This window comes from Eschrichtius robustus, chromosome 13 (genome assembly GCF_028021215.1).
Source record: "Eschrichtius robustus isolate mEscRob2 chromosome 13, mEscRob2.pri, whole genome shotgun sequence".
NCBI lineage: Eukaryota > Metazoa > Chordata > Mammalia > Artiodactyla > Eschrichtiidae > Eschrichtius > Eschrichtius robustus.
Genome location: NC_090836.1, coordinates 45,891,622 through 45,917,115, shown reverse-complemented (window position 1 = coordinate 45,917,115; position 25,494 = coordinate 45,891,622). Strand labels below are relative to the sequence as shown.

General features: G+C 45.1%; 1 protein-coding gene across 1 annotated transcript in view; it reads left to right on the top strand.

Moving 5' to 3' along the window:
• The window catches only part of GTSF1 (gametocyte specific factor 1), a 36,429-nt gene extending 11,964 nt beyond the window's left edge, over positions 1-24,465 (top strand). Inside the window, exons 7-11 of the mRNA XM_068561957.1 lie at positions 19,399-19,526; positions 21,827-21,921; positions 22,111-22,221; positions 22,441-22,463; positions 24,395-24,465. Coding sequence (XP_068418058.1) covers positions 19,399-19,526; positions 21,827-21,921; positions 22,111-22,221; positions 22,441-22,463; positions 24,395-24,465 — 428 coding nt within the window. The remainder of the gene's footprint in view (positions 1-19,398; positions 19,527-21,826; positions 21,922-22,110; positions 22,222-22,440; positions 22,464-24,394) is intronic.
• Positions 24,466-25,494: the final 1,029 nt, after the last annotated feature.

The window sequence follows — 25,494 nt, the reverse complement described above, 5'->3', positions numbered from 1 at the left end:
TGTTGTTGCAGAACTCTCTTCTTTGGATAGATACACACACACAAAAAATGTAAGACATGACTTATTCCCTTAAGGAACTTAAGAGTGGGTGGAGAATTTTTTTTAATGCACATGCCTGAAAAGGGTTTGTTCACCTTGCACTTAAATGCTTTATCCCATTTGTGTTTTTATCAACAACTCCAATTTTTACTAGGTAAGTGCCTCAAAAGCAGGTAATACCATGTTAATTTTTGTTCCCCTGATGTACATTGTAACAGCTTAAAAATATTATTGAATTAATGAGTAGATGGGTATGTGAGAAGAGAAAAAGATCAATATAAGTTAATTGGAATTAATCCAGAATTGTCTGGAGAAGTCAATTGCCTGGATGGTCAATTCTGATTTTCTCCTCACCCGTGAAAACTGTTGACACGAGTGTAGGTTGATCTCTGTATAGAATGTTTTTAATTCAATTAACAAGTTTCTGTGTGCTTAGTGATACTAAAGAGCTAAGGGTCAGAAAGTACTTGGTGTTCTGCCATTAGCAACAACAGATTCTTCCAGCAGACCAAGAGACTTTAATTGGGCTGTAGTTGTGTGGCCCATTGTCAGATATAGTTGATGCTTTTGTCATTGATAGGAACTAAGAACTCTTTTTTTTTTTTTCTCATTTCCTTGCAGATGCCAGACCCTACAAGACTCTTTGCTTCTTCCTGCTACAATGGGTTCTTCATTTTTTTCTCCTAATCTAATTAGAGAAAGATAAATTGTCTGTGACTTTCAAACTGATAAGTACCTTTCTTTTCCTCCCTCCTTTGAGTCCTTACTCATTTGATGCAAGAAAGAACCCTCATGCTCAGAACTGTTTCAAATAAACCATCATTGTAAATAGCTTGATAGTTTGGTTAAGTACCTGCAGCCCCAAGATCAGAACTCATATCTCATTCTACATTAATGAAACAAAATCATTTAAAGTTATCTTAAAGGAGCCAGCTAAAGCAGGCAAGAAATTTGGGTTGGAAAAAGTAACTGTGTATATATTTGTGTTCTCTGACACACATGAACCAAATTCCTTTTAACATTTATAGGAATGGACCTTTTCTGATTAGTGCATTTGTTTATTGAGTCTTTGATGTTGATAGCATTTATATATAGAAATATACCCTATTCTTGTTTAGAATCTTTAGGACATCTTGTTCCCTGAATATTTGTAACCTAGGGTAGGTTTCTTTTATTTCTTTTCTCTTTCCCACATTCCAGCTAGAAATTGTACTAGCTGTCAAACCAGATGTGGATTGTGTAGGAGTGAAGATTGGAATGGAGAGGAGGAACCAGTGTACATGTGGAGAAGAGATAGGCTTTTCAACTGTGTGTGAAATTTGATTAAGCTTCAAAGCTGAAATGTGTGAAGGCCCTGCTGACTACCCTGGGACGTGTGTATAATAAGTTAGATTTCTGAACTCAAGGCTCTGGCTATCCTAGCATCTTGTTGACCCTCACAAGGAGACTTCATAATCTCCGAGACCAGTTTTTTGTTTGGTTGGTTTTTTTCAGGTTTGGTGTGGTTTGGTTTTAAAACCATTTGGCATGGGAAGGGATTTGGGATCTGGTATAGATAGGGAGTCAGATGAAGCATACTGACCAATGATTCCAAAACTGATGTGTTGAGCATTGTTTGTAGGGGGAGTGGGCTCTTGTGGAATGCCTCTTCCACAAGTTTCTTTCACACAAAACAGGATTCTCTCTTTAATGAAGCAGAGCTATCTGTTTATTTAGTTGCAATCTCTAAAAGCAGATTCAAGATAAGCCCTAGTACAATAGTATTTCTTCTTCTAGCTGTATGAATAAGTGAATAAGTAGACCATTTCTTCTGGAGTGGGTGGTATAATGTATTGAGGAGGGGAAAAAAACACCCATTATTCTCTTAATTCTGGTTACTTATGTTTGAGTACCAGTCAGCAACTCACATTTAACTTTATTTAAAAGTAATTTTAACTAGAAAATACAAAACCCTTCTGATTTCATTTGTTTGGGTAATGACAACCCAAACTGTTCTACACTACTCTTGTAACCCAGAGCTTCCTAGTTTAGGAAAAACAGGGGTATGAGTCATATTGCAAAGAATTAGCTACTTGAGTACAACTCAACAAAGGAATTAAATAGAAAATAGTTACTTTGTGTTTTTTAAATATCTAAAGGGGCAAGAAAAGCTAGCATCTGTCATTCATGACAAACCTTATGTTATTTTAGGAGGACACCTCTTTGCTCACCACTATGAGAACTTAACCACAACACATCTGACCTTTGCCAGTGTGAGTAACACTCACTATGGGAGAATGCCTGCCTATGTTAATTTTGTTAGCTCACAAAATAGATAACCCAGTTGTTCTTTAGTAAACTAATGATTAAAGCAGCCAATTTGTCTTGTCCAGGAGCTTTCAGAGACTGCTTAGGATTTTTATTGGGCCTAGGATTCACTAGACTGGATTTAGTTTGCTGAAGGTTTTTGGACATTCCTAAAAACTAGAACAAAGAAGTGACTGTTTAACTCTTGTCAGAAGTTGGGAGAAGAAGCTTACTTATTTTTGAGACCTTCTTCTTCCCTTTGGAATGTGAACAGTGGAAGGTAAACAGTTGAATATTCTACCTTAATTTCAGTTAAGGTCAAGTGTTATGGTTAAAGGTTAAATGCAGACATGTTTCAAAATTTTGAGCTTATCTTAGAGAGCCTTTGAATCCTGCATATTGATCTTATCCAGGGATTCCATACTCTACCCCAAGGAGAGGATTTGCTTTCTGGAAGATTACCTTTCTCTGTAGGTATTCTGGAAGTGCCACTGTGATTTGCAAATGTTCTTACCAGGAATAAACAAAAGTAGGTAGTAAATGATACTTAGTTCTCCTGGTAGCTGTACCTGAGCTAAACAAGGAGAGTATTTGGATTCAGTTTCAAATAGTGCACTGCAGTACCCTTTCATTGTTGAGAGAGAACAGTAGCTGCTTGTGTTAGTCTCTTAATACCTATACTGACATTCTTAGAGTCCTTTAGTTGTACTTTTCACAATTCGTATTAAGCTCCAAAGTAGACAGAAACCAAGGAGATGACATTATACTTCTTATTACCATTTTTAAAGAGGCAGGTTAGGGCTTCCCTGGTGGCGCAGTGGTTAAGAATCCACTTGCCAATGCAGGGGACACGGGTTCGAGCCGTGGTCCGGGAAGATCCCACATGCCGCGGAGCAACTAAGTCTGGGCTCCACAACTACTGAGCCAGCGTGCCACAACTACTGAAGCCCGTGTGCCTAGAGCCCATGCTCCGCAACAAGAGAAGGCACTGCAGTGAGAAGCCCATGCAGTACAACGTAGAGTAGCAACGAAGACCCAACGCAGCCAAAAATAATAAATAAAATAAATAAATTTAAAGAGGCAGGTTATAAAAATCAAGGTGATTTGTATGCTATATTTTAAATGATTGAAGCAAGACTGGCCTTGGGAAGAAGATACCTCTAAGAAAATATGTTTTCTTGTGCCAATTCAATGGGTAGAATAAGGAAAACTACTGAAATTCCATGAAAAAATTACTGTAGTGAATGCTCATTCTTTTGACCACTGTTGTCCTGATACTGTTAAGGTTCAGAACATACTCACATCCTACTTTACAGTCATGGCCTCTTCAAAGGCCACTGAAAACACATTAACCGGTTACCTCGTACCAACAGTCTCAGCTGACTTTCTATTCCAGCCATACTGAAGTCTGATAAATGCAGACCTGTGTATGAGCGGGGCATTTATTTGCCCTTGACATAGCAATTCCAGTGCCTGGTCCAACTCACTTAACTCTTATCAACTTGGTAACTGGTGTGACAGATACAAAATCTCAGGTTGTTTACAGATAGGGAGAACAGCATCCTAGGCCAGACAGTCACCCTAGAGGAAAACCATATATGGTCAGCAGATTTGCATTTTTGTTTACCGTATTTAAAGACGGTTTTTTATGAAACTAAAATAGTGTTAAGCACCTTTGATGAAAGTTAAAAAGACAAAGTTAGTTGTTTTACTTTATACTACTTATATATACACATGTATGTGGAAGAAATAATTCCAGGTTGTATTAAAAGCTACTGCATATGAACCCAGCCATGCCTCTTAATTTTTATTAAAATACTTGTCACTGAAATAAAGTATGCCTTCCCAGTTCATCTGTTTCAGTCCTATTTCTTCAGGCTTGAGTTTCAGGATTTCATTGGACAGGGTCCGGGGCTTAGATTATTTAGCTCCTTGTGTTGGTTTTCTCTAGAGTAGAACTTTATAGCAGAGGTGCAAATTGAAAGTGATGGAAAGTCTTGATCTTGAAATTAGAAGTTCAGTTGAGGGGGCTTCCCTGGTGGCGCAGTGGTTAAGAATCCGCCTGCCAGTGCAGGGGACACGGGTTTGAGTCCTGGTCCAGGATATCCCACATGCCGCGGAGCAACTAAGCCCGTGCGCCACAACTACTGAGCCCGCGTGCCGCAACTAATGAAGCCCACGCACCTAGAGCCCGTGCTCCACAACAAGAGAAGCCACCACAATGAGAAGCCCGTGCACTGCAACGAAGAGTAGCCCCCGCTCGCTGCAACTAGAGAAACCCCATGCACAGCAACAAAGACCCAACGCAGCTGAAGATAATAATTAAATAAATAAATAAATAATTTTTTTTTAAAAAAGCACAGACGCTTTTTAAAAAAAAAGTTCCATTGAGATATCCTTTTGTTGAATTGGAGATTTCAACAGAAGAGCAAGTGTTTTAGCTTAATAAAACCCTTGAAAAATAAACATTGATATGGTTCTGCTAGGTATGTAGCTTTCCTATCCACCTATCATATCTCATATACTCTTAAAGCTAGAAGGGAGTTTAGAGAGCCGCTAATCCAAAGCTTCATCTTACCTATAAAGAAACAGGCCCTGTACAAATGTGGAACATGACATTTTTTTTAAGGAAAAAGAATGATAAATACAAAATTCAAGATAGTTATTTTCTCTAGAGGAGAAGCCAGGAGGATGGGATCAGGAAAAAACACAGTATATTAGTAGTAGTCTGTTTAGTAGGTTGGGTGGTGGGTTTCCCAGTGTTTATCTTATTATGCTTCATATGTGTGTATTAAATAGTATATAATTTTAAAACATCTAAGAATAATTGCTAAAATCATTGCAGAGTGCTTACTGTAAATAAGCCACTGTTCTTAGCATTTTACATATTTTAACCAAGGATGAGGGGAAAACAGGCCTTGAAAATTTTCTCTTTACCAAGGATACACAGCTTGTTAATAGTGGCCATAACCTGCAACTTCTGATTCCTAAGTTGCTGCTTTGGGCTTCTATAACCATCCTGCTTCTCTAAATGTTGATTCTGCACTCAACCTCTCATTCTCTCAGGCTGTGCGTTTCCTCCTCAACTCATTTCCATGTCTACCAGTTTGGACTCCATGGTCAGTCACTTCAGTGGCCTAAGTCAACACCCTGAGTTCCCTTGACCCTGTTGTTCTTCTACTGTCTCCGCCTCACCAATTCTCAAGTCAAGCGAAACCCGCCATCTCTTACTTTATTTCCTCTAGGTTATCAAGCGTAGTGATAGAAAAATCACAAAAATATGCCAACTGACTCCACTGCAGATGCATGATTTCTTAAGCACTCATTCCTGTTTGGCTTTTTTCAGCTTTACCTGGTAACTATTGCACCCTTTTTATTGTTCTCCTCAACTTTATAGTCCCTACTTCCCACCCCTACTTTCAGCAGATGGCATTGCCTCTTACTCTCTTGAGAAAATACTGGTCATCAAACTTAACTTCCTCTTTTCCCATCACTAGACTTGCACTCTTGTGACATCCATCTTTTCCTTTACCTCAGAGGTACACTTCTCCAAGGCTAACTTCACTCCTGTACTATATCCCAGCTATTGATGCCTAACAAATTTCCCCAAAGCACAGTGGATTAAAACAAAACTAAATGTTATTACCCTCCCACTTTCTATGGGTGAGGAGTTCAGGTGTGGCTTAGCTGGGTAATCGTGGCTTGGGATCTTTCATGTGGTTGCAGTCAAGATGTCAGTCAGGGGGCTTCCCTGGTGGTGCAGTGGTTGAGAATCTGCCTGCCAATGCAGGGGACACAGGTTCGAGCCCTGGTCTGGGAAGATCCCACATACCGCAGAGCAACTGGGCCCGTGAGCCACAATTGTTGAGCCTGCGCATCTGGAGCCTGTGCGCATCTGGAGCCTGTGCTCCGCAACAAGAGAGGCCGCGATAATGAGAGGCCCGCGCACCACGATGAAGAGTGGCCCCCACTTGCCGCAACTAGAGAAAGCCCTCGCACAGAAACGAAGACCAACACAGACATAAATAATAAATAAATTTTTTTTTAAAATTAAAAAAAAAAAGATGTCAGGGCTACAGTTTTTCTGAAGACTTGACTGAGGCTGGAGGGTTTGTTTCTAAGGTGGCTCCCTCACATATTTGGCAAGTCAGTGTTGGTCGTTGGCAGAAGGCCTCAGTTCCTCGCCATGTGGGACTCTGCACAGCCTGTTTGAGTGCCCTCACAACATGTCAGCTGCCTTCCCCCAGAGTGAGTAAGTTAAGAGCAAGGAGGAAGCTGTGAATTCTTTTGTGACCTGACTTTAGAAGTCACACTCCATCATTTCCATAACATGCTTTTGGGTACACTGGTGAGCCCTTTTCATTGTAGGAGGAGAAGTCGAAGGAGCATGAATACCAGGAGGCAAGAATCATTGAGCCATCTTGGAGGCTGGCTCTCAGACACTTTTTCTGTCTTCCAATATCTTCCGTAAGTTATTCCCTCTTTTCTCTTTACCTTAATTCTATTTCTTTTTCTTTATATGTTATATTTTTCAGTAATAAATAGGTTGTCTTCTTTAATCTTTAACTCTTTAAACTACAATGATGCTAATGTTACATTTCATTCTTTAAAAAAACACATACCCTCTCCCCCATATTAATCAGGGTTCGGTTGCAGAAAACATCTATTTGAGCTAGTCTAAGCAGGAAGGGACGTGTTATAGGGCATTAAATGGATCACAGAATTATTGGGAAGACTGAAGAAACAAACTCTAGACTGGACTTCCAGAAATAACACCCAGGAAGCTGCTGCTTCTACTACAGTAAGGAAGCTGCCACTGCAGCTGCCAGTTCAGGAAGCACACTACCTCTGCCACTGTCAGCATCCCCAAATGGATGCCCTGTACCCTCTCTTAATCGCTGCTGGCTTTAGAATCATACAATAGTTCATCCGATTGGCAGAACCGAAATCACGGCTGAACCCTAGTTACAAGGGATTATGGGAAATGTAGTCCAGCTTTCCAGAGCGGTACACTAGAAGAGTATCATGTTAAGCAAACCAATACATAGAAACCTCCACACTCCCTCTCGAGCTATTGCTTGCTTGCTTCGTCCCTTCAGTGCCCGATTTCTTGAAAGAATTGCCTATATAGTTGGTCTGCAGTTCCCACTTATCCCTTAATCCATTGCAGTCTGCCCACTCTGTTCTGTCTCCACCCAACCTACTAATTTGCAGGACCAGTGGTCTATTTTAGTCCTACTCCCTTGGACATTCAAGGAGCAGCAGGTTGTTTCTTGTGTTGCTTGTGGTAAGAGCCATATCAATGTGATGCACAAAAGAATTACTTAAGGCCACTCTCCTGGAACAGGCCTTGGACTTGGAGGCACTTAGAGCCTTGAGCTTCAGCTGCTATCTAGACCTGCTCTCCCTCATACGTGACTAGGTTAATGATGTTTTTGTTCGCCTAGTCTTTTCAGAATCCCTCACATTCAATTAGTCATCAGATCCTGGAATTTCAATACCAATGATGACTTCTGAAGCCAACCAGTTCTTTGTATCTCCACTGCCACTGCCTTATTTCCGATCATCGTCCCTGCCTGGATTATTACAACAACCTCCTAAGTAGTCTTTCAACCACTAGGTTTTTCCCATTTCAGTTTATCCTCCACCTGCCTTCAAGATATTTAATAATCGGTTTCCAGTTTACCTAATGATAATAGCAAAGGCTTTTTGAGCACTTGGTCTGTGCCAAGCACTGTACAAAGCACTTTGTATGCACTGTCACATTTAATTCCCCATGAAGTAGATATTATTAGGTCCCCACTTGGTAGATAAGGAAACTGAGGATCATAGAATATACAAGATTTGACCATTAGTTACTCCATGGAGGAACTGGAATTGGAGTCAGGTCTGCTACCCCCCAAAGGCAGTATTCTTACTCCCGCCACATTTTACGGTTGCTCCAGCCTCATCTTTCCCGACCCCGTTCATAGCCCAGCTGTAGTGAACTCCCCATCCCTCTTAACACATCGTGCTCTTTAATGACCACACCTTGGTGCATCTTGTTTCCCTCGCTTTCCCAGTGATTCTCTGCTTAGCATATTCCACCTTCAACTTCCAACTCAAATGTTACCTATTTGGGTAACTCCAGGCTCTCTGGTCTAGGCTCCTGCTGTTCTGTTAGTACTCATTTTGAGTTGCGTTGTGATTAGCTTCTAAATGCCTGTATCAGCCAGTTTAGAATAGGAAACAGAAACCACTCTCAATATCTCCATATTTTAAGCAGAAAAGAAATTTAATACAGAGAATTATGAAGTGCTTACCAAATCCTTGGAATAGCTGGAGAAGCAGGCTGTAGCTGAGGCCTCCAGGGATGACTCACAGAACACTACCAAACTAACCCACCAACGGAGCTACAGCCTTGATGGCCGTGGGGATACCGAGTGTGAGAACATAGCACTCTAATACCACCCAGGGATCAGGAAGCTGCTGACAAACAATCCCACGACATATATAATGTCAGACTTCTTGCAGAGCTACTAACCAGTGTAAACATCCAAATGCGTAGTCAGCAGAGGGAGGAAAAAGGAAACTGGATAATCAGAACCTGGAGCACTGAGGGTTTGTTCTAGGGTGGGTTGGGGTTTTTGAATGTTTGCTTTCAAAAAATAAGATTGAGGTAAGACTTTTTTTTTTTTTTAAGGGAATAGTTATTTTCAAAGTCCACAGGAAAAGATAACCATATGCCAACCTCCCCACTCCAAAAAAAAAAGCCAAAAATTCTGTAGCTGCAGTACTTGAGTACTAAGTGGGCAGGCAAAACCACTTGAGAAAAGTGGTTATGAAAGCAATTAAGAGAGGTAATGTTAAACTAGGAGTCAGTACAAACTTACTTTGAATCTAAGACCAGCCCTGTGACCTTGGAAACATCATTTAAACTGTCTGTGCTTCATTCTTCTTTTCTCTGACCTTCAATCCAACCCTAAATTTTTGGTTTGTTAGTTATTCAATTGAAAAAAGCATTTTTAAAGTAAAGAGGAGGAAGATTATGCAACCATCTCTAGGGCTCTCTGTACTTCTGATCATTCTGTAAAATTTCCCTGTCAACCTTAAAACATTCTCTGAGGCCATCCAGATGAGGTGAGAGAAGCAGTGGGGAAGAAAGGAACCTAGAAAGTGGAGGGGATTTTGCCTTCACCATATTGAATCAAATACAGTCTTCTAAAACACACAGAGCAGCTTCGGAATTCCCTAATTTCCCAATTTGGAGTTTTGGTTAACCTGTCCCCTGAGTTAAGGGGGAAAGAAATTCTTCAAAGATTCTAGGAGCTAGAAGGGCTCTTCACAACCTCAGAAGCCAAGCTTGTTATAAAAAGTGCATTAAGAAGCATCCTCTAGGCTATGTTAGCTAGGCCAGAGATTAAATGGAGCTTTCCCCAGGTCCCTGCAGCCTCCTTTGGGCTATTTGAGGTGCTTGCTGTATTTTCTGGCCTAATTTTTTTTTTTTTTTTTCTGCAAGACTTGTCCTTCATCTTCTTGCTTCTCTGATGTAAACGGCTTTTCAGAACACCATTCCCAGACAAACCTTCAAGTGTTAGTGGAGGGTCAGTTTGCCAATACTGTTTTTTGTTGTTGTTATTTCCTTCAAAATAAGAGACTGGTGTTGTCTTCAGAGAATGCTATGGCATGACGGGAGCCTTGCGCAGCCCTTCATTTCTCCCCTGCTAATATGCTTCCTTAGTTTGCTTCAAAGCTTGTTTACCAACTCTAGCTTAGTCCCCGGACTCTCCTCCCTTCACCCTGCCCCCTGCATTGTGCATTTCAAAAGGTAGAGAAAAATAACAGCCTCTTCTCAGCCCTCTCCAGTGAAGACAGCAGAATTACCAGGGCCAATATGTCAAATTGTACAGCCTTCACCAAACCTTTGCCCAGAGATATTTCAGGTTAGTAAAAGAAAAAGCCACTTCACATATAGCACAAGGGCCTCTAACAGACAGGGAGGCTCCAGGGCTGCCTCTCCTCCGTGCACAAAAAAAAAAAAAAAAAAAAAAAAAGAGAGATACGAGTGAATAAGCAGGGTTTAGTTCTTAGCCACAGATGATACAAACCCAATGATACATCTATTGCTACATGCAGCCAAATTAAATGGGATGTACACATGAAGATTTGTTATAGTTACAGCCCTACCCTCAAGCCATTTATAGTCAAAGGCAGTGTTTCTCAAAGCATAATCCAAATACAACCTACATCATAATTACTTGGGTGCTTATTTTAAAATGCAGATTCCTGAGCTTTCATCCAGATTTCCTGAATCAGAATATCTGGAAGCAGCACATAGGAATCTATTTTTCACAATACACCTCATATAATTCTTAGGTACAGTAAAGTTTCTGAAACCACATATTACTTTGAATAAAGGCTTTTTAGGAATTTACAAGGAAGATAATTATACTATTTGAGTTTTAAAGCCCCAGGTCCTTAAAAAATCTGCACATTAATCACAAAGTAAAGAGTATAGCATAGTAGCAATTAAGAACAGGAGTATAGGGCTTCCCTGGTGGCGCAGTGGTTGAGAATCTGCCTGCCAATGCAGGGGACACGGGTTCGAGCCCTGGTCTGGGAAGATCCCACATGCTGTGGAGCAGCTGGGCCCGTGAGCCACAACTGCTGAGCCTGCGCGTCTGGAGCCTGTGCTCCGCAACAAGAGAGGCCGCGATAGTGAGAGGCCTGCGCACTGCGATGAAGAGTGGCCCCTGCTCTCCGCAACTAGGGAAAGCCCTCGCACAGAAACGAAGACCCAACAGAGCCATAAATAAATAAATAAATAAATAAATAAATTTATTAAAAAAAGAACAGGAGTATAATAAAGTGCAGTACCCGAATCATAAGATCATTTAAAGGTATAAATGGGGGAAAATGCATTAAAGTTTTTAAGAGTGTTCACAGTAAGCACTCAATACATTTTAGCCGTAATGAATAAACTGAGGGCACCTAATACACAAATGACGTGACGTACATGGAGCACAAGATTATCCCCATACACTGTCTTGACTCCTCGATTTCTTCCTTCTAAAACAAAAATGTGAAAGACATTAAAGGACATCCTCTCGGTCAAGGTCAGGCAACCAAAAAATAAAAATGGCTGCTTTTTACTTAACCTGGGTAAATCACAATATCAGCTGGGAAAGGAGAGTAGATTTCTAGATCTGCTGTCATTTGTTTGCCTAACCCTGTAACCTCCACAGATTGATATTATTGTATGTCCTGATCAATTCTGAGGGTATTTATTGACATTGTCCCATTTCACCAATAAAAGATTCGTTTGAGAGCTATCACTACTTATAAATGACCTTCACCTCTGAAGATACAGCCTGAGGACTCTAGGGGTTAGCCCACGGTTTCAACATGGACTGAATGATGCTAATGGGTTCTAGTGGTGTTGTCTCTGCTAGGAGCGTAGGAAGAGGAGAACAGCCAGTGAGTATAAAGAGAACAGTAGAGGATGCCCCCACTTTCTCCCATACCTGGGTCAGGCAGGGGATAGACAAATAAGGGCAATTCTTTATCTAGGATTTCCTTCTCCTGGCCGCTAAGGCTAACAAGTACCTTGTGATCTATGCCCAAGCGTAAGCCCACCTGCCTGCTGCTTTCTGTTTGTGGACATAGTTAAACTGTATGAAGAGGGGCATAGATTTCAACCTCCCTACACCTCTGGCAGCTGAACAAGGAGACAGGGCTCTATATTCAGCCTCTGAGTTTTCGATAAAGGACAGCATATGGGGGAAACTGCACCCAGGTCTCCCTTGAATCCGAAATAGACAGTCTTCCGAGAGAAAACTGTAACTTCAACAGATTCTGAGAAGGAATAATTTAACCTTGGAATGAAGGTGGAGTAATTGTGAAGTTTTATTTAATTCTATGTCTGAAGAGTTGACACAGAGTCGTCGATCTCCTTGGTGTCCAGCAGGTGGAGATACAGTCTAAGGCTGCCCGGCACTGCAGTGGAAATTACTGGGCAATAGGTACCTTCCAGAGTCTTCTGAAGCCTGTGGCAGAGAGTAAGCAGGGTGCCTTTGCTGCTTACCAGTCCCCAGTCATCCTAACCTGCATATTTCTCTTCCTTCCCTTTCACAGAAACTTTAGCCTGAGACTATGACCTGTCAGCTTTTGGTATCAGGCTAGGAAGGGGTGATATAAAGAACTCTACGGTGGAGGAGAGATGGGAAGAGGGGGATCATAGAGACATTTGAAGAACTTTCCTGAAGTCCAGGATCTGTGCTATTTAGCACAGATTCTGTGTTGGCAGTGAGGTGTCATTCCTGCCAATCTGGAAATGCCAGTATCTTAAATCCATGGAGGGACCACCCCCCTAAAACTCAAATAAACAAATGGTGACACATAACAAATCTCAAAGTGACACAAACCAGGACCAGGAGACCAGGCAGGATTCAGCATAAGTATCTAACTAAACCTCTGGCATCTGTGGATGCCAGGCATCAGGTAAAGGTATGGGTGGGCGCCCTCCCTGCCATTGGGCACTAGGCCATGACCACCAGTTGGGTACAATCAGCCTGCCAAGGTGAAGGGCATCCCAGGATGTTGTGCCCATCAGCTTCCCCTGCCACAAACTGAATGGAGCCCGAAACTTACGAGAGCCCTCCTCCATAGACTCAGTTCCTCCTTGAGAACAGCAGGAGAAAGGGAGGCAGGGAAAGGCAGTAACGCTCTACTTAACCTAAAGACAGTAGCAGAGGCTCTTCACTCCTCCACTGGAAAAGAAGAGTCTGGAAATGGACCTTTCTGAATATGACCCAGAACTTGAAGTTACAAGTTAGTAGGATAAAACAATGTATGATGGAAGTAGAGTGAAGGCAGTGTGGCATCGTGGAAGGAGCAAATTTGGGATGAGGACACCTGGATTCTATCCCACATTAGCTGTATGACCTTGGGCAAGTCATTTATTTTCTCTGGGCTTCAGTTTCCTTGTCTGTAAAATGAGGACATTGGGCTGGATGGTATCTAGAATATCTTCCTTCTCCAACATGTGCTATTCAATTTTGAGAAATGATTGACTTTCCCTTGTTGAGGGTGACTAGTCTAGCACCACAGACCCCCATGTGACTAGGCATAAGCTATGTCTAAGCTAAGGGAAGCAAGTACTAGAGGAGTGGGGAAGTGAAAGTTCTGGGTTCCCAATGTCCCTCCAGACTCACGATCTCTATTCCCACACTACGCCACAGGGATTTCCCACCACCACAGAGCCTTGAAGTTCAAAGGTCCAGACCTCCTAATCTTCTGTATACTGAGAAGGCTGGAGGTTCTTGTTGTCAACCTTGTAACTAAGAGAATCTAAAACTCCTGTGTCAAAAAGAAAGTGATACTCATCTGGGTAACATCCATTGAATTCCTATCTACTGAGTTTGGATCTAATGCAGATCTGTCTCCGATCTCTGCTCCATTGCCCCCAGAGCTGCCCTTCCTCACTCAGATCCCTTCCTGCCCATTCAGATTCACAGTGGGCTGAGTGTTGGTTCTGGCTGCCTGTGCAGGGTTCACCTGGTCCCTAGAATAGGACCTGTGCCTGAATTTATCCTGTGAAGAGAGGTATCCCTTTACTTCCCCTCCAAGCATTGTCTCACTTCTTTGCCCAGGTGAGTTTCCATAGGATATTGGAAACTCCTCATTTACCAAAGCTTCCCTATATACCCAGGCTTAAGAAAATATTCCACTTCAGAACTGAGAACAGGGAGTTTGGGGAGATTCCAAAATGACAAATAATAATACTCACCTGAGACCTGAGTTCTACTCCCTTGTCCTCCCCTCCACCCTGGGGAATCTTAAATAATACCCCCAGGGAGGAAAAAATGGTTGGAATAGTCGGACAGATTAACAGCATGTTGCATTGCGCTGAATTTCAAAGGGAAGTTAATTTCACCGCTCATACTCCACCATATATTTGAATATGCTATAATCTTCAAGGCGGGGAGGGGCAGGGAGATGCAATAACTTGAAGTAAAATAGGTATAAAACATGAATCCCACTTTCAAGGAATTTATAGCCTATATTATTTATCTATTAACACATAACAAAATTACCCCCAAAATGTAGTGACTTAAAACAACAATAAGCATTTATTCTAAAAAAAAAAATTAAAAATTAAATATTTAAAAAAAACATTTATTCTCTCACACAGTTTCTGTGGGTCAGGAACTCAGAATCCGCTTAGCTGGGTGGCTCTGGCTTGATGGCTCTCATGAGGCTGCAGTCAACATGTCAACTGGGGCTGTAGTTATTTGAAAGCTGAACTGGGGTTGGCCACCACGTACTGCAAGATGACTCACGTGAGTGAACTTGATTTTTAGCAAGTTGGTGCTGGCTTTTGGTGGAAGGCCTCAATTCCTCTCCACAGGGGTCTCTCCATAGGGCTGCTTAAGTGCCCCCCCTGACATGGCAGCTGGCTTTCCTCAGGGCAGGTAATCCAAGAGAGAGACCAAGGTAGAAACTGCCGTGTCTTTTATGACAGCCTTGGGAGCTACACATGACACTACCACAGTATTGTGCTGATCACACAGGCCAGCCATGATTCAGTGTAGGAAGGGAACACAGAGAGGGCATGAATACCAGGAGATGAGGTTTGTTGGGCCATCTTGGAGTCTGGCTACCATATAAACCATCTGGGATCTCAATGTTATCATAAATAATACATTATGGGGGCTTCCCTGGTGGCGCAGTGGTTGAGAGTCTGCCTGCCAATGCAGGGGACATGGGTTCGAGCCCTGGTCTGGGAAGATCCCACATGCCGCGGAGCAACTAGGCCCGTGAGCCACAACTACTGAGCCTGCACGTCTGGAGCTTGTGCCCCGCAACAAGAGAGGCCACGACAGTGAAAGGCCTGTGCACCGCGATGAAGAGGGGCCCCCGCTTGCCACAACTAGAGGAAGCCCTCGCACAGAAACGAAGACTCAACACAGCCAAAAATTAATTAATTAATTAATTAATTTTTTAAAAAATTGACCATACAGAATTGAAATTAATTGCAAAATGTTTAATTAATTAAAATAATAATAATAATAATACATTATGCTAAACAAAAGAGGTAGAATATTTATAAACCTGCAAGAAATTTGAATATGCCATGATAGGGCAAATTTCATAGTTTTTCACAAAATGCCATTAAATAAACGACTTCAGCAGATTCTGTTTTCATTGAAACTTGCTTCAGTTTTACCTTTAAACTCCTTGAGAACATTCTTCAGAGTAGGCTAAGAGATTTCATGATTGCATTGTGATCTTAATCTTTATTCGAAGAATGTAAGCCATGCTGCTATAACCAAGAGACCGGCAAATAGAGGGGTTCAGATAAAGTAATAGTCCAGAGGTAGATGAGGTAGATAGTCCTTGACTGGTGAAGAAAGCTTGCAATGCTGATCCAAGGTGGCTGCTTAGTTTGTCACCATGTCCCAGCAAGCAGAAGGAAGAAAGAAGAAGTAGAAGATGATCAGCTTTCCTTTTTAAGAACATGACCGAGAAGTGACACACGTTGCTTTACTCACATTCCATTGACCAGCACTTAGTTGTGTGTCCACCCCCTAACTGTTGGAGAGGCTGGGCAGAGTACCCTAGCTGGCAGCCACACACCCTGCTAAACTCAGTGTGTGGGTGGCCAGGTGGAGGGTCATATTACTAAAAGGAAGAGGGGACTAGATCCTGGGCTACAGTGCTCTCTGCAACACCTACAAAATTTCGTTCTTGGGGCATAGGTCAGGTGACTAAGGTTAACAAGTAATTGGATCACATCTCCAGCTACATTTTTTTTAATATTAATTAAAAATATTTTTTAATATTAATATTAATTAATTAATTTGGCTGCACCAGATCTTCGTTGTGGCACGCAGGATCTTTAGTTGTGGCAAGCGGGCTCTTGTTCCCTGACAAGGGATCGAACCCCAGGCCCCCTGCATTGGGAGCGGGGAGTCTTAGCCACTGGACCAGCAGGGAAGTCCCTCCAGATACATTTCAAGAATTGGATGTACATTAAAACACGATAGCAAGAAGTGCTATCTTGGGACTTCCCTGGTGGCACACTGGTTAAGAATCTGTCTGCCAATTCAGGGGACATGGGTTCCATCCCTGGTCAGGGAACTAAGATCCCACATGTCGTGGGGCAGCTAAGCCCGTGTGCCACAACTACCGAGCCTGCGCTCTAGAGCCCGCGAGCCACAACTACTGAAGCCCGAGCGCCTAGAGCCCGTGCTCCGCAACAAGAGAAGCCACCGCAATGAGAAGCCTGCGCACCGCAACGAAGAGTAGCCCCCGCTCGCCGCAACTAGAGAAAGCCCGCGTGCAGCAACGAAGACCCAATGCAGCCAAAAATAAATAAATAAATTTATTAAAAAAAAAAAAAAGAAGAAGTGCTATCTTGCTGGAACACTTTTTTTGGTTTTTTGGGTTTTGTGTTTTTTTGGACACACCGCACAGCACGTAGGATCTTAGTTCCCTGACCAAGGATGGAACCCACACCCCCTGCAGTGGTAGCGCAGAGCCTTAACCAGGGAAGTCCCTAGAAGACTATCTTGTTAAAATAAATAAATAAATAACTTAACTTTTTTGTCATAGAGTTCAGAAATTAGTTTTATAATATCACTTATGTTTACCGTTACTTTTTTTAAAAAGACTCAGTTTATTCACATAATGTTTACTGATCTAGGCAAAGTGTTAGGCAATGATGGGAAAACAGAAGTAAACAAGATCCTCACAGAATTGAGTCTAGTGGGGGACGCAATTACACAAGGAGATGCAATACAGTGGGGTAAGGGCTATGACTAGTGAAATCTGGGGTACCGGGTAGGGGATTAACGAAGGCTTCTTGGGGGAAGTAATATCTGTGCTGAGAACTGACCTATAAAATACGTTCCATTCTATTCAGAGAGCACATCAGACTTTGAATAGTTTTCAGATTCCTCAGACAAACTGAATGAGGCTTTAATCTGCGCAGTCAAGCACTGTGGTAGGTAATTTTACATATAGTATATTAGTTTAATTATCCCAATAAATCTATGAGGAAGTTGTTATCTCCATTTTACAGAGGAAGACGCTGAGACCCAGGAAAGTTAAGTAGCTTCCCAAGGTCACATATCTATTAAGTGTGGGAGGAAGCATTCAAACCCAGGTCTTCTTTCCAGTATAGTATACACCTTTCCTTTGCAAATTAAAAGTACATCAATAAAAAGCAAACGTTAGCATTAAAAATTCTATGGAATATGCTTTCATAAAATATTTATAGTTGCTTCTATCATATGTACATCCAAATGTATCCCATTTCTAAATTGCACAGCATTTTGTAAATACCCTGCATAATTAAGTGCTGGACTCTGTAGTCCAGACTATGAGTGCAGGAATTCAGAAGAGTGGGACATTACTGAGAATTATAATGAGCTGGGGAAACTTATGCAGGCCTTGGGTGGGCCTTGATGAATGATACAGAGGTCAGTGCATTCCAGACGTGGGAATCACAGGAGCAAAACTAAAGATAAACTGGGCACAATAGTGAGACAATATGGAAACACAGAGACTCAAGTGACTGGAAGAGAGGTTGTACTGGAAAGAGGCTTTTTATGGTCCTCACAGGTGGGGGAAGAGTGAGGCCTCGATGTCAGTTTACCCTCATTTAAGTGGTCCTGGTAGCTGTGGCCCTAACCCCTCCCCTTTTCTAGGAAAAAATATATTCCAGCATTCCCAAGATCTCCCCTGCTCCACTATTATCATATTGTCACTTTGCGTATCAAGAAGTATAGTATATTATTTTCCTAATGCTGGTCTGGGGCCTGTACCAACTGACAGACACACAATCTTTGTTCCATTAAAGTTTCCAGACTAATGGGGCCACAAACAGACAATTCAGAGAAAAGAATGGGGTAAACTTAGTCCAAAATAAGAGCATCATGATTCCCCTTAAATGTCAAAGTGCTTATAGCTACACCACAGAGGGGCCATGACAAATTTCTTCACATGGAAGAGAATACTAGGCAGGGGTGGGGTGGTTCCAGGCTGGATGAGGTTACCTATGCCCCCAAATCCCTGCGATTAATCCAGAACAGTCACCTGGAAAGGGACTGACAGAAGGGGTACCTTTCCTCCAAAGGAACCCTGCCTCTCCTCTCTCTCCCCCCGAAATGAGCATTGAGTAGGAAGCTGACCAAAGGAAGAGGTAGGAGGTGCTGTGAGGGTCAGACAAGACCCAGCAACCTGGACCCAAGCCAGCGGAAGCCACCATTGTCTGAGTTGCTTTCTCAACTTCCTGCCCCCCTCCCAACGTGCATACTCCATCTCAGGCCTCCGGCTCCATCACTGTGGTTCCCGGGTACCACAGACCAAGAGGACAACAGACCACCAAGGTTCTCCTACAGCGAGAGGGAACATCATCCAGACCTGTCCCCAGTGGGGAGGGGCAAAAGACATGACATAGTGCAGGCCTTTGAGATCGCGAAAGGAGGCTGTTTCCAGATCTTAAAGGAGATCCAGGATACTCTTATCTCTTTCAACCCCACTCCTTTCTTCTCGTGCAGCTCACAGGAAGATCTGGGGGTTTCTGGCAAAAGTGAGCAACAGCTGGATGGGGGAAGAGGTGGATGGGGGTTGTGTCTATGTAGGTATCTGTGCCTCTAGGCATGTCACAGTGGTTTTATCTGTGGGAGAGAATACGGCAGACAGGGTGTGGCAGTGGGTGTGTCCTGAATGGGATGAGGGTGACAACCCTCGCAGCCATTTCTCATCATTACTCAGTTAAGATCTCCAGCCTCCCTGTCCTACCAGCCCTGACCCTGAGCACATTTCATGACCCTGATGAGACCAGATTCCCGGTCCCAGCTGATTCCCATTCCCAACCACCGGCTTCCAGCTCCTTGGTCCCTCCCCCATCGCCACACTCACTGCTCTGGCAGGAGAGCTGGCTCTTGGCTGAGAACTGAGCTCAAAGCGGAAACGGGCAGTTGGGAGGTGTGATTTATGTCTCTGACTTCACCCCAGGCTGGAGCCCAAACATATGGACCCTCCCCTAAAGTGCCCTTTTGGCAAATTTCCTCCTCCTCCTCCTAGAAATCTCCGGCTCTTCTAGCTGGTCAGAGGTCATGCGGGCCAACTACCCCGTGTCCACTACCATCCCCCTGTCTATCATTCCCCTTCTCTACCACCACTACCACTACCCCTCCACCTCCCACAGACTGGTAATGGAGGAATAGCATTGACTTTACAATCACCGTAGGAGGCGAGATTCCCCTATCAGCCCCAAACAATAGGGAAGTCCTTCTATATATCTAATTGCCTTCTCTCCTGCTGTTGGGCCCCGTAGTTAGTGAAAACAAAGAGCAGCTAGCTCACTCAGAATTCTCCCTCTAGCTTCTCAAGCTCCTTTTGCAGATTTAAGGTAATCCCCAACCCTATGGGTGTTTCTATCGCTAAAGACTTCTAAGGAGCATTCTCCAAGATATCAGAGTGTCATTTTCCCCCTCCTAATCAGTAACATGTCATGTGACCTTGGTGCATATCTTCATCTCCCTATTTGTCAAGGGCTGGAAAGCACACACCCCACCCTCCCTCCAGCTAAACCAATCTAGAAATCCAGAGCCAGCAAAGATCTTCCTGGGAAGTGAGAGTCCCCTAACTCCAGGGTCTCCCACCTTTACCAGTTAGAAAATCCTACTAGAAATCTAATTTCCCTTTTTCCGGCTTTTTCAGATCCCTCATCAACCAAATGGCCTTGTTAACTTTAGAGGGTTGTTAGGAAGATGAAATAGGGACATCGATTTGAAAGATATAAAATGCTGCCTCACAGGATTTTTTTTTTTTTGAGGTGAAATGAGGTAATACATGTAAAATGCTTAGATGTGTACCTGGTACTTGGTAACTATTAGCTAATTTTTCCCGTAATACCTCAAAAATTGAGGAGGGACCTGAGAGTTTGCCCTTCCTAGACATCTAGAGCTCATACTCTCATATAGCCTCCTCAGATGAGAAGCTTAGCTCTCTAGGTTTTAATTTCTGAAGGGACACAGTTGAGTGAATGAATGAGTCCATCCTCCATTCACTGTTCTGGGGTCTGGCCTTGCCTGGCCTGGCTTTCTTCCCATCACCCACTGCAGAGCCTTTCCCCCAGAGCCCTGAGCTCATCCTAGTTACCAAATGTTTGTTTAGTCCTAGCGCCACACAAGGACTCCAGCCTCCACGCTGGTTTTCCCCGCTGAGTTCCCATAGAGGAATCTGAATGTGTTGGGGATGGAACCTCAGGGATCATCTAGTTCAATTCCTTTGGCTTATGAAAGACAAAATGGAGAGCCAGAAAAGGGGAGAGTCTTGCTTAAACTGGTACTTCCAAGTCAAATACCTGGATCCATCCCAGGGGGTTCCTGTCTGCTGTCAGGGCTAGAAGAATTCTCATCCCTTTCTTCCTTTTTCCCCCTCAGTGGGGAGAATAAATCACTATTTTTAACTGCCTAGAACATAAGCAAAGGCTGGGGAAGGGCTCAAGGAAGTCCCTCCACACACTCCCTGTGGCTTCTCCTTCATTCTCTCAGCTCGGCCCTAGCTCTCATTTCTCGTCCCTTCTTGCATTCCCCCACTCCCCCATCTCCTCCCTGCTCCCCAGTCACACTTATTTAGCTTCTGTGCTAACCTGCATATCCTTTGCCTGTCACTTAACAATAGATTTTGTTTTTAGTTTTGTTTTTTTTTTTTTTAATGCATCAATGGCTCTCTGGGAGTATATAATCTGAATCCATGCAAACACCCAAGGGGCCATAGTAGGGCCCATGTGACCGGCAGCTTCTGCGAAGTATCACCACCCCACAAGCCACTTGGACATTCTTTATGCCTCCGCCAGTGAGTCTCAAGTATTCCACAGGCAAAGCCAGAGGGTTCGTTTCTCGTAAAGAGAAGCCTGATTGCTTGGGTTTGAATCCCAGCTCTTCCACTTACTCCGGGCAAGTTACTTAACCTCTCTGTTCCTCGGTGCCCTCATCTTACCAGATAGGTCAACGGTACCTCCCTCATAGAGCGGCAGTGCCAATGAAATGAGTTAATACATGTAAAGCTCTTAGAATGCATAGCATGTGTTATAATATGTATGATAATATTTGTAATAGTATATATTATATAGTATGTATAACGATAGCTTATGCTATTATTATTATTGTAGGAAAGACAATAACTCCGGGAAGCTGTGCCCTCACTCCCGCTCCCATACATACCTGGGTCATGCGGCCCAGTTCCCCTTTCTTCCCGGGATCCCATTACCCTTCTCCAAACCTGCCCATCTGGCCCCTGTGCAGTCTTACCCTTACCCAGCCCCCTTCTCTCCCCTGGGGCCCAAACCGGGGTGTTGGGGAGGGAAGGAGGAAAGGAGGGAAAACGTGGCCATTTTAGGGCAGAGAAGCCGTTAGAGGGGAGAGGGAGTGGGAGTAGCAGGGGAGCGGACCCGGAGTTCGAGGCTCCTTATTGGGAAAGGCCCCTGTCTGATTCTGTGAGACAGAGGCCAGGCCTGGGCACTCAGCCAAGTGCAAAGAGCGGGCCCCAGGCCCTCATCCTGGCCCCGAAGGCAGCACCGGTGAAGGGACTAGATGCTCGGTTGCTTTGGGCCCTTCTCCGCACAGTCACTGCACAGTCCCCTACGCCAACCCCATCCCTTCTGCCTAAACCTCCGTGGCCCTTAGGATGGCTGGACTCAGGCGTACCACCTCCCTGTGTGTGTGTGTGTGTGTGTGTTGGGAGCAGGGGGGCTCCTGCTTTGGTTCTCTCTGGGACACTGCCCACCAGACACAACCCCCGCTACTGCTACCTCCCCTCCACGTCCAACACCGGGAGCTCCTCCTACAGGAATTCAGCCAGTTCTGGGGAGACGACTGCCGGTGAGGGGGGAGCCCAAGGGTGAGTAACAGTTCCCGTGGGGATCGGGGCGCCCATGACTAATCAATGGGAGAGTGAGGGAGGAAACTTACATTCCTTGACTTGTAGGGCAGTGGATGGAGGTGGGAGGTGGGGCAGGGGCAGACTGAGGCAAGGACAGCCAAGTAGGGACACAGAGATGGAAGCCAGGCTGGGGTGGGGGTGGGGTGTCTCTCCAGCCCTGATCTCTCCACACCCCAGGCTGAAGGAGAGGCAGGCCCCAGGTAACCAAACACCTGGGCCTCTGCTTTGCTCCGAGAGCTTCCCATTTGCTGGCCAATGAGCCCCTCCAGCGATCGCTCAAGTCAGCTTACAGACCTTGAATGGGTTGAGGGAGGGGCTCACTGGCATCTCATTCGCATTCCTCAGCCCCCATTCCCACTCATCTAGGGGTCCCCATGCCCAGAAACCCAGCTTGGAAAAGCTCTACGGTGCCAGGTTGAGGGCTGCGCTAAGGGCATAAGAGCGGAAATGAGCTGGGAGCCAAGGTGCCGTGGGGAGGAAGGAAGCCAGTCTGCCGCCACAGAGGAGTCAGGAAAGAGAGGGAACAAACAGCCAAAGGCTTCCTGCCCACCCTCATCCCTGCCACCCCCTCACATGCCCCACCAACCTCCTTCAGCCTATCCCAGCATCTTGGGGCTGCGGAGAGGGAGAAAAGGGGTGCAGAGACCCACACCGGACACCCAGTGATGCCTCCAGCTCAATAGCCTTCACGGCAGGGTGCCAGGGGCTACTCTCACAGCAGCCCCTGCATCCGCTGCTGGGCGATCATCCCCACCTCGGCCAGCTCGGAAACCCCTTGCCCCAGTTTCTTCCACTGGGGACAAGAGTGACCCATTCCTCTCTCTGTCCTCTGGCTTACTTTCTCTAGCCTTCCCCTTGTCTGTGGTTGAAAGAGAAGGCTCCGGGTTAGGGAAGGGATGGGGTGACGGGGAGGGCAGGCAGCTGTCTCACCTCCCACTGCACTGGGAAGGGAGCAGGGTGGTCTCACACACGCACACACACACGCACACACACACACACACAGGTTTTCACCTCACATAAACATTCACATCACACAGCATCTTCCCAGTCCTGCCAGCGCAAATGGTGAACATTCACGTGTAGGGATAAAGAAACCTGGGCCAACTTGGGCCCAAAATCTATCCTAGCTTTGGCTCTTCTCAAGGCCAGTTTCTCCTGCGCCCTTGCTCCTCCCCCAGGGCTTTCCCCGCTGAGCACAGCAGAAGTGGGCTGGGGGCACCTGAGGGTGCCCCATCCCCGAGCACGCTTGTGAGACTCGGTCAGCACTGGCTGGGTTTCTGGAACCCAGCCCCCCTCCCTGAGGTGATCACATGGAAAATGTCCAGCTGTGGTTGCTTGGAGAGATGAGCTCAGCCAGTCTGAGTGGGGCTGGGGGCCTGGACTCAGCGTCAGACTTTCCACCTCAGACGTTTCCCCTCCCCCCACCCGCAAATACCACCCCAGGGACTCAGGAGCAGGAAGGGGGCCAGAGGGACTTCTGATACACATTCTCAGCCCTGCACTGGTTTGGAGAAGGAGGGGGACCACTGAGTGCAGACTAGACCAGACCTGGATGCACCTCTGGTCTGTTTCATCCCTGCCCAGCCACTTCAAAGACAGAAACCCAGAAAAGAGGGCCACGGGAGACTGCCCCACAATGTGATGTGTGGGAAGGACGTTGACTTCAGAAATCTGTGCCCAAGAGATGAGGGTGGGGAGGGAAGGGAACCAGAGGAGGAAGAGTCAATTCAAGGACCCCAAGATGACAAAGGACATAGAAAGTTCTAAATGCGAAGGGGGTGGGGAGCAGACAGGTGGCCTGCAGGCTGTCTGAGCATCCAAACTGCCAACAAGAGGCCAGAGGGGAGTGTCCCCCTTTTCTACCCATCTCTCACTCCCCATGGCTCCGCACCCAGCCTCTCTCTCTCTGCCGGTCCTCTCCCTCCATTCCCCTCCCTCTTCTTTCCTTCTCCTTTCCTTTCCCCTTCCCTCCCTCCTACCATCTTTCGGGGGCCCTCCTTCCTACTTCCTCCACCACCTTCATTTCACTCCCCACTCATCACTCCTGGCTTGCGCTCCGTGGTCACTCTGCCTTTTGTCTCTTTGGAAACCTCTCTCTACCTCTTTGCTCTTATTTGTGTCTCCACCTCAGCCCAATTCCCCTTCTTCTTCTCCCTCTTTATGCCTCCCAACATGGGCTTTGGGCCCAACAAGGCCCACTGAGCTTTGCACATAATTAGCACCCAAAGATGTATATTGAATTGGATCACTACACTTACTATGTGACTTGCACAGTTCTAGACACTTTATTTTCTTTTTTATAAATTTATTTATTCTATTTATTTATTTTTGGCTGCATTGGGTCTTTGTTGCTGCACGCTGGCTTTCTCTAGTTGCAGCGAGCGGGGGCTACTCTTCGTTGCAGTGCGAGGGCTAGTTGTGGCGCACGAGCTTAGTTGCTCCGCGGCATGTGGGGTTTTCGCGGACCAGGGCTCGAACCCGTGTCCCCGGGATTCTTAACCACTGCGCCACCAGGGAAGTCCCAGTTCTAGACACTTTAGAGTAGACAGATCTTTACTGATTAAAAAGTTGAAGCCAGGGAAGGTTTTGAGCTGACAAGGAACATCCTTAGAGCCTTGGTGAAGAAGATTAATTTGTCTGCCTGCAGTGAGTAGGGCGAGTTGCAGGGAGATGAGACCCTTTTTCATGTCCTTTCTCTCTCTCTCCAGCTGTTTCCCTCTGGCTCCTCCTCATCCTCACAGGCTTCCCCACCTGACCACAGCTTCTCCCTCTCTCCCTTCAATGGATCTCCCTCTCCTTCCTTCAGCTTTCCTTCTCCGCACCCCCTTTCCACCCTCCCTTCTCTCAGCCACCCCCGTTCCTAGAACATCTGTAAGCAATCGGCTTGTGGAGGGGGGATAGGGTTGAGAGCTCTTCCCAGCCAGCTGTGGAGGGTGTGGCCTAAAGGAAGGGCTTATCTCTAGGAGGTGAAAGCTTAGAGCTCCATCCCACCTTCCCCTCCCCCAGCCACTCGGCTCTCCACCCAAACCCCAAACTTTCCTTCTTCCCCTATCAATCTCTACCACACACCCCTCCTCTATCTTTGAGACCTGAAGGCCCTAGCCCTACCCCTAACCCCACAATTCCATCATCTGGTACCCTCTAGTCAAACCTAGATCAGAGAGGTATCCCAGTGCCCAGCCTCTGAACTGCTGGACAGCTATTGAAAGAGATCTAAGCCAAAAGGTCAGG